Source organism: Ciconia boyciana, chromosome 9 (genome assembly GCF_034638445.1).
Source record: "Ciconia boyciana chromosome 9, ASM3463844v1, whole genome shotgun sequence".
Taxonomy (NCBI): domain Eukaryota; kingdom Metazoa; phylum Chordata; class Aves; order Ciconiiformes; family Ciconiidae; genus Ciconia; species Ciconia boyciana.
In genome coordinates this window covers 12,927,278-12,936,753 of record NC_132942.1, presented here as the reverse complement: position 1 = coordinate 12,936,753, position 9,476 = coordinate 12,927,278, and the positions used below count along the sequence as shown (strand labels likewise).

The 9,476-nt window shown below is 44.0% G+C and overlaps 1 protein-coding gene across 6 annotated transcripts in view; it reads right to left on the bottom strand.

Annotated features, from left to right (window-relative positions):
* LOC140657080 (sulfate transporter-like) overlaps positions 1-9,476 on the bottom strand; it is a 22,434-nt gene extending 12,958 nt beyond the window's left edge. For 2 of the 6 annotated variants that reach the window (XR_012044205.1, XM_072873596.1), the window contains exons 1-2: positions 9,213-9,476; positions 2,165-2,818 (exon numbers count right to left, since the gene is read on the bottom strand). Coding sequence is in view for 1 of the 6 variants with exons in the window: in XM_072873596.1 (XP_072729697.1) it covers positions 2,165-2,806 (642 nt within the window). In the remaining 5 variants the exon portion in view is untranslated. Of the gene's footprint in view, positions 1-2,164; positions 2,819-7,176; positions 7,278-8,224; positions 8,368-8,426; positions 8,669-8,745; positions 8,794-9,212 lie in introns of those variants that run through there. The other 4 variants (XR_012044206.1, XR_012044207.1, XR_012044209.1 and 1 more) reach the window with 4 other exon arrangements.

Genomic DNA, 9,476 nt, shown 5'->3' with positions numbered 1-9,476 from the left:
CCGCTGCTCCTGGCGCACTGCACTTAAATGAAAGGCATTTCTAACACAGAGCAGGCTTTTTTGGGGGTCTTTGTACTCTGAACCTGTATTTGTTGTTTGCTCATTGGTTCAGCTGTAACTCCTAGTTGCCCACAGGCAAAGAAACCTAGGGAAAAAAGCATTTGAAATAGCAGCTACTATTGCCATTTCTCTCCCAAGTTCTTATAATCTCTGTGAACTTTGCAGGGATCCAAAACCTTTTTGGTTGTCTTTATCTGTCTTACACTTGAGCTCACAACCTGCAATAAAAATATAGCTTATGGCATAACAGCTGTCCTTTGCACTCCATAAAGTTTGGTGCATCTGATTGAGAAAGTATATGAGCTGCAAAGTCTTGTGATGCAGATTATATAAACAGAGATAAATTTTTAAAGTGCCTTGTCATTCATTTTTATTAATGGCAGTTGAATGGAAAAATCCTTGGTGCTCTCTCATGGGAATGACTGTTTTTATGGATACCTACCCTACACATGTGTCTTCACACCTGGTAAATGTCCCTTTCTCCCCATCAACCTTCATGCCAAATGGAGCATGGACCTTCTCACAGCAGTCCGCTAGAAACCCTTTAATTCCCTGAGCTGGACAACAGGGCTGTCTACACTGTTATCTGAAGACTGCAGGCCAGAACTTACAGGTATTAAACTTTTAAGTAGTGTCAATTTGATATATCCTATTAGGTAGTTAAGGCAAAATAAAGAAGGCCAAGATCACAGCTGGAAACTTCATAAGAACCGCAAAGCATTACTGAAGAGAAGGCAGGTTTGCGACCTGGGCTGACTGGACGTCAGCTCAGAGCCAAGCTCTAAAAAAGGCTCCCTCACAACCTTGGTAATTAAGTTAATTAAAGGTTTTTCTAGCTGTAAAACATTAGCAATAATTGTCTTACCTAGTTATGCTGTAGGCAACTGGTGTGAGCAGGCTTGCTTTTTGCGATTTCATTGTAAAGTTTCTGATACAAAGAATATGTGATTTTGGTTGGAGCTTCCAATAAAAAAAAATATTTGAGGGTGTGAACACCTATTGGTTAGCAGGCAGAAAGACAGCAAGTAGAATATGCCTAACATTCAGAAGGACTTAAAGTAATCTGACTTCTTCCTATAAAGAAACTTAATTGTAGTTGTACTTGCAAAGAATATTAACCGCAATTCACAACTCCAAAACTGCATCCATCCTACAGTGATGAAACACAAAATCCAGTGTACCCTAGGAGTCCCAGAATATTTCTGAAATTACTCAACACTAACTTGCAGTACAAGAAAAAGTCCCAGGTTGTGTCAAAAACCAGTGTTTTAGAGTATCACAGGTATGCTTCCTTCTCTGCTCCTCTACAGTTTGATTAGCTATCACCCTGGAGGTCACTGTAGGAACAAATGAATGTGAACTCACAAATTGAAATACCACAGCTCTGCAGTACCATTAAAACTAAATTCATTCCGGTTAATGCATGACACTCTAGAAACAAAGATATTGCTTTAATTTCAGCAAGCAGTGAATTCTAGGTAGTAAGTAGAGACAGAGTGGTAAAATATTGATGAGTAATATATTTTAATATGGTAATAATTTAAAAGTTTAATTTCAAATATATTTTATCATCTCAGTAGTGTCCTTTTCATACAATGGCATTGTTTTGGCTTTGAGTGGACAAACAGCCAAGTTTTACAAGCACAGTGACAAATAAAAAGAAACTGGAGATATTTTTACCATCCAGATTACTTTTTGATAAAAGAAAAGGCAAATAACTGAAGTCTAGAATTAAAAGCTGCCACACCACATTTTGGCCCAAAGAAATGGAGGCCTAAGCTATAAGCCGGGGGGGCGGAAAGCAGCTTCAGGCCACAGCAAGGAAGGTGGTGAGCAGATTGTGTAAGAGTAGCAAGTGGTTACATGCAGGTCCTTACAGTCCCCAACAGAGTAGCAATACAAGCACAACATGCTATTTAAAAAAAGGAGAGGACACAGAGGAGTTTCTTGCACCACAGTAACTGGAGACCTCCAGTCCTCCCTGTGTCCCCTGGGATGCAGACTGAGGACACGGGCAAGCCCAGCAGGCTGTTCATGTGGACAATCACCTAAAGAAGAATTAAAACTATTTCCACAGAATACCTGTTTGTCCACCTCCTCTTACCTGATAAACTCCAGCTATGAAGGTCATGGTGGCTCCCACTGTAATTGCATAGCAGCTTTTATCACAGAACAGCTTCTGTGATGTCTGATTCACAGGCGAAATGGTGGTGTTTACATACGTTGCTGTATCTGTGAGGACACTGAGTGCAGCTGGCTCTAACTCATAGCCAGCTCTCTGTACTTCACGATCTACCACTTGTCCCACCATCAGGCAAATCACACCAAAGATGCCAACTGAGATGTGGCGGGAGGTTCCAAATATGAAATAAATAATGCTAGTGAAAAAGGATGTATAAAGGCCATAAATAGGCTCCTGCCCAGCCAAGAGAGAATAGGCAATTGACTGTGGGACTAATAAGACCCCCACAATCACACCAGACATTATGTCTCCCAGTAAGTACTCTCTTAGTTTGTATTTAGGAAGCCACTGCAAGACAGGAAAGAAACTGAAAACACAGTCTTTAACTTTGGCTGGAGTGCAGCTGCAAGTTTTCTTTGCTTGCTTAACCACCAGAGCCTTCATGCTCCTCTTCTTCTCTTGGGGTTCCAAGAACATTCTGTGATGGAAACTGCGTTTAGCATCATCTCCTTCTGGCACTTCAGTCACTGAACAGACGTTGTTGAATTCTGCCATTGCTGCCATCTTGAGGACTCCCTAAAAACACAAAGAAGGACCATTTTCATTAAAACATAAATGAATGTGCTAAATGAGATTTTTTAATGGAGTGACTACAGTATTTATGAAAAGAAAGGACTAAAAGTCTTAATTAAGCACAGAGAAAGCAATTTCCAAGCAAACTTGGGAAAAGCCTCCCCATTATATCCCTGCTAAGCAAGGAATCACCTTCCTTAGAAGGGAAGCTGATATCCCGTAGAATAAACCCACTGCTGGCAATGTTGTGAAATGGGAAAGAATGCAGCAGCACTGTCTCTCTGGGAGGCTTCCTTGATAAAATTGCTATCTGCAGCCTGTTCCATCGTGTGAAGATAGACAAAGGGTTTATTGTAGTCCAACAGTCACTTCAATTCAGTCGCTGAAAATTAACTGCAGTTAGTATATCTTGAACATTGCACAGCTTGGTCTAAATCTCATTTATATGGTGTTTTTTTTTTAAAAATGCAGTGATTAAACCTGCCAAATATTGTAAAGATTTTTTACGTAAGAAGATGCAATCTTTACACAGTGGCTTTATTTCAGCCAATGACGCATTGCAAGGAATGCTCTTCACACTTTTTAAAAGCTGGTTTTCAAGTAAATTACATCTGACCAAAACAATACACACAAGTGGAAAACATATTAATGGGCACAATGTAAGATAGGCAGAACACTCCTGCCAGAACACTTGCTCTAGTACAGGCTGCCTACAAACAGTAAAACAAGGTGATTATATCAAAGCACATTTAATACTGGAAACATATTGCCTGAATGTGAAAGAGCAAAGTCTTGCCAAGACAAGCCCTAATGAAACTTGACGATACCAACAGCGATTGCCGGCATTCATACAGCACTCCCGGTTTCCAGAAAACATACACAAAACTCTCTTTTAGCCACAATACTTGCTACTACTACTATGTTGAAGCTGTTAAATTTCAGCCGGCAACCCATTCACCTGGTGCTACAGTGGAGTCAAGGCCAGAGACAGCAGCAGAACCCTGAAAAATCTAACTCCCAGGCTTCCCTTTCGAACACTGCCTTGAAGTCCCAGTGTGCTAATAACAACATACCCCTTATGTGCTAATTACACCTTCTCTGTGCAGTGCAAACATCAACCAAACTAATATTCTATGCAATGTTTATTACTGAACTAATCACCAAATCAGTATTGGAGCTAGCCGTACTGAGGATGCCACTGAAGAGTCCGTCTCACAGTTTGTTGACTTTATAAACGTTTCACAAGTAGCTATAAAACACTCACTGCTACTATCACTTCAGTGAGAGTCTCTCAAAAACATGTGAGGGGAGAAGTGAGAAAAGTGAGTTTAAGTGTGGTTCTTAAGCTACCCATTTCCCCTGCAGTCATCCCATTACAAGGCATTGATCCTACAGCTATGCAGAGAGGAAATGCCTTCTTTTAGACCTCGGTCTAGCTGGCTGGAGCATACGATTTCCACTCTTCCATTCCAGGTTTGACACTGTCATATGGAGGTATCTGCAGTGCCGTGCGTCAGCCCTATATAATGGTTTACACACAGCCATGCCCCCAGCAATCTGCTAGCTCAGAGATGGACTGCCTTCAGTTCTTCTAGCTAGGAAGACAATACCAACCCAAGTACCTACTGTCTTAAAACAGCCTAAGCAAATGATCCTAACCACATCAAAGAAACCCAAGTGAGAGTAGAGGCAGCTACAATACTTAATGTTTAGACTGGCTTCTCTTTCCAGATAAAAATATTCAGAGATTTCTAGAACAGCCTTCCACTAGAAAGCAATTCAACCCAAGTAATCCAACTCTTCCACCTTACCCCGTAGCATACCTCTCCCTAGACCTACGAGGCTACAGCATGCAGAGGGCTATCTACATCAACACACAGGACAGATGCCGACAGATAGCCAACAGAAAATACCAGAGGCAAGGGTTCACATTTTATCTTCTGCTCCATGCCGGGAACTCCCAAAAGGTGTTTTCATCCACTACAGACCCAGAAAGAGTGAATGTCTCTCTGGCGGGTAAGCTCCTGCATCCTTTCAAATAACCGAACACAGCTTACTCTTTGCCAGCCTGCCACTGGACTGCTACTGAAAGGGAGCCGTTGTATCGAGCAGACGCCTCCCTGGCTCCAAAACTGTGAACAGCACGATGGCATCAGCAGGGACGGATTTTCTGCATAAGATGGGGGATTTATGCTTTCCTGTTACCATGACCTGTACAACTCATGCTCTGTTACATGCCAGGGCAGACTGAACAGCATTTCCAGGTCCCATGCTCTACGTGAGATACTTTATTAATACCGACCTCTTGTTCTCCACACCTACCAGGTATTTCTAGCAAGGCATCAATGTTTTTCTCCAGCTCCTGCCCTGTTCCATACTCCCATACCTCCAACTCTATGCCTAATTCATCTGAACCACACATGAGGTCTGCAGAGTGGCCTGCAAACCAGAAAGATGAAAATACTCTAAGCACAACTGGGGAGAATATGCCTCTTTGTGGCTGCTGTTCTGAGCACAAGGCAGAGGAGCTGCTTAGGGAAAGTCACACTTCAAAAAAAGGAAAAATGAAGCTTTAATGCACTGCTGGGTTAGGTGAGACCTAAGTGGAAAATTCCATTGTTTGAACTCAAGTCCCATTTTTAGTATCTATGTCCTTCTTTTGGTCCTGGTCCTTATAATTGGCGAACTAAGAGTTCTGGATACAAAGATTAGTCCACCCAGAACTTTAATACATATATATTTTTAGGGGTAAATTTTCAAATGTATTTATTTGTCTCCATATTTGTTCTTGTTATACAAGTCAATCACTTAGTACACTGGAAGGAAAGAGAAGAAAGCTTCAGTTTTGCCTGCCTGCCTTCCTGATTATTCCAAACTTCTATCTTACAGCCTCCTGGCCATGCATAATTACTGTATCACATACCTATATACACCTTATAATGACGAACTTCCCTTGGCTAATGCCTTCCAGTTCAGTATCTTTATTGTGTTTTAGAATAATTATAGGGTCACAAGAGCCATATGAAGAATTAGGATCTTTACAATGAGGAAACATGCACAGCAAGAAGTAACATACTCAAGATGACATAGTGATCATGCTTGGAGGAGAACCCATCCCTACTTTCCAGATATCTAATCTCACCTACCCATAGAGTATTGCAAAGTCCGCTCAGGGATTATTTATAGCACTTACAAAAAAAGCAAGTACTACACAGTGAGAATGAAGTGAATAGAGCATATAAAAGCATGTGTTTGCAGTACTCCGCATAAGGACATTCTGTAGTTGTATTTGCTCAAGCAATTTCATTCATTTCACAAGCACAGAGTTGCAAATCAAAAAGCTTTTCACCCAAAGCTCAGCAAATCAGTACTGTAAAAGCTGGGAGAGAAATTCACCCCCAGACTACTTTTTATGTGTAGCAAATTACTTGAATGATTTTGTTTTCTGAGATTTTAGTAATGAAAACCCTTCTGATTACCCTCTCCTTCATCCAATACTTGTAGACAGCTCACTCAAACCTGGGAGTTTTTCTTAACGTGCCACGGAACTCCAACACGAAACCCAGATAGTTCAGTTTAGTTCTGCGCAGTGCCATAAAACATCTGCCTAGTAGATGATACCCAGGTTTTTTGGTTGCATCTAGACAGTAGAGAAATGTTCTAAGTAAAAATCTTTTCGGCTACTAAACTCTGGGTATATACTGAATCTTTGTGTTGACCTGCATGACAGCTTTCTCTACGTGGCATGAAAAGGGCCTTTCATCATACAGTCACTGCCTCTCACGATGTCAGGACACTAGGAAATGACACAATTTCCAACACCCATTTCACCCTTTTCTGTCTGAAAGCATTGCTCTGTATTATTTTTGTAACCATTTAGCCCAAGCTTGCCTAGTAAAACTGGATTTTGTTCTAAAAAAACCCCCACCAAACAAAAAAAACCCACCCACCCTTTGGTTCAGTACACTGAAAGATATTCTGTATATTTCACTTGGAAAGGGAGCTACTGTGCTTTTTGTTTTGAAAGCTGCTATTTATGTACAACTAATTTGTACGCCTTGAATTCACTTCTATCAGCTCCTTTTGGCCTGAACAAGATCTTCAGGGGGTGTCTAATTGCCACAAAGCTTTACTTAAGATACAAAGAAAATGATTACAACACAAAACTGAGAACATTTCCAGTATCTCTCTGTTATCAAGTGACTGCCATAGAATAAAGATATGGGGAGGTACTGCATTCTTGAGGTCTGATGACTTTTACAGACTGTTTCCGGATCCCATCTGGGCCTTTCTTACTGATTCCATGACGTGGCAGAGGTGAGCTAGCATATGCCCACCATCTGTCTTTGGGGAAACACTACCTGCAGCACAAGGCCTTGCTGGCTCGGACTTCATTTCTCTGTCGCAGATCACAGTCATCTTGACAGTAAGAGAATAATGGATTGTGAAGCTCACTCACGTGCTGAAATAATGTATTACAAGCTTAAACTTAAGATGTGAGCATTTAAGAGTAGAAACTAAATCAAAAGCGTTCTATGACATTGATCTCAGTTTTCCAGATTATTTTTCTAAATTTCATGTGCATGCGTCATCACTGCACGCGATCACTACCCACCCTCATGTACCCACTTGCTAGATATGAGAAGCTGTATGCACTTAAATGCATGCACTTAAAAACTAATGCATAAACACATAATCTAAAGAGACATGAACAATTTTCAAGAGATGTAAAGGAGAAGCAGGTGAATCAGAAATCCATGTTCCACTGAACTGAACTGGACTACTACCTCGGGGCCCTTGGAAAATCTCACCCTAAGAGTATAAAAAGAAAGCATATCACAACATTTTGATAACTAAATCTGTGTCCTTACTCTTGTTGGACAACAGCCTTTTCCAAATAATCTCTTAACTGTTGTGGAGCAACAAGGAAATTCAATATTGCCATGATAACACCAAGATAGGCACTGGAATAGCATTGCACGTACCATGGAAGAAAATTCAGATTTTTCACAAAATCCTTAACATCCTCCAACAAAACACTCAAGCTACAAACGTTTATTTCAACAAGAGACTTAAAATCATATGAATACTGAAATCTTACTAAGAACCATAAAACGACATACCACATTTACCACCTTTAAGCAACACATTTGGGAACACAGCTACCGTAACTGCCAGCACAATAATCACCAGCCATTAACTCAAGCAGGAAAACCTGCAAAGCCGGACAACAAAACCTTGGTTGCGTGAAATATTTGATCTCCTCCTCCTTCAAATGTTAGTTCTCCCAAGCAGCAGCAGCAGTGAAGCTGCCCACTGGCCTCAAACAGCCCCCAGCCTCTTTGGGGAAGGTCCCATAGAAGCCAGAGGCCCAGCTCGCAGCCAGCCCTTGCAGGGAAGCCAGCTCACCTCCGAGAAAGCAGCTGTACATCGAGTGTGACGGTTACCACTGCCCTGCCCTGTCTGAAGCGGATACCTCTTGAAAATAGCCGGCTGCGGCCTCACACGGTACTCCAGCAGTTTCCATCTGAGCCAGATTCGTTACAGAGAGTTTGCCAAGTGGTATTTTCAGGAAGTCATTTCTATGTTAGGACCCTCCTCCCACCCTTACCGTTAGCTAGCGAAGGTAAAACACTGAGGAGCTGTGTTCGGGCAGTGAGGACGGGCGGAGGGAGTGCTGCTCCAAAGGCATTTCCTTGGGCAGTGGCTGGTAGCCCACGCCACGCTGCCTGCCCCAGCCCCGCAGCCGGGAGGGGAGCAGCGGCGGTGGGCTGCGTGTGCACGGCAGAGGGTTGTGCAAAGAGACCCGTCCGGCTCTGAACAGAAAGCCACGCACAGGGTTTGCACTGGACAAGGGAGCACTTAAAAACTGTTTTTTAAAAAAATTACAATCTGCAAGAAGAACATACAGCAAGAAGAAATCCACGCACTTTTTATACTCCTGAAATTGCAGATTTTTGCTGAGAGCCTGTATATCGCTTTGGAAGCCAACCAACGTTTAAGTTTCCAGGACAGTGAAAGGGAAGGTATAATGTTTTTAATACACCGTTCAGTTTCATCCTCTCGATCTCAACACCACTTCCTTCACACCCAGCTCCTCCGGCGGGGAGACACCCCCACCCCGGCAGCCAGCACCCTCCTCCTGCCCCCCTGGCTTTAATTTTCTATTTTCCTCTTCTTATTTTGAGGCACCGTCTTGCGAGCCGCTCCATGAAGTGGGGCTGTCAGCAGCAGCCCCCCTTGGAGAGCCGAGGCGGGCTCACAGCAAGACCCCGCTGCCACTGCCACCCTGCCCGTCCCTTCCCCCGCCCCTGAGGCCCGCCCGTTCCCCCATGCCGCCCCGCACCCGCCACGCCGGCCTCCCTCGCCTCACAGCGCCGCTGAGGCGCCCACTCACCGCGGGGCCGCCGGCCGGTCCGCGCAGACCTCGGGCGGGCGAGACCCACTGACTGACTGACTAACTAACGACCGACCGACCGACCGACCGACCTCCGCGGCTCCGGCGCCTCGCCCCCGCCCGCCTCCCCGCGAGGGGGCCGGGAGCGGCGGGTAGGGTAGGGGAGGGCAGAGCCGCCCCCGCCGCGCCCCTCGGCGCCGCGCGGAGCCCGCCCATCGCGGCCCGGGGAGCGCCCGACCGCGCTGCGCCAGAGGGCCGCGGGGG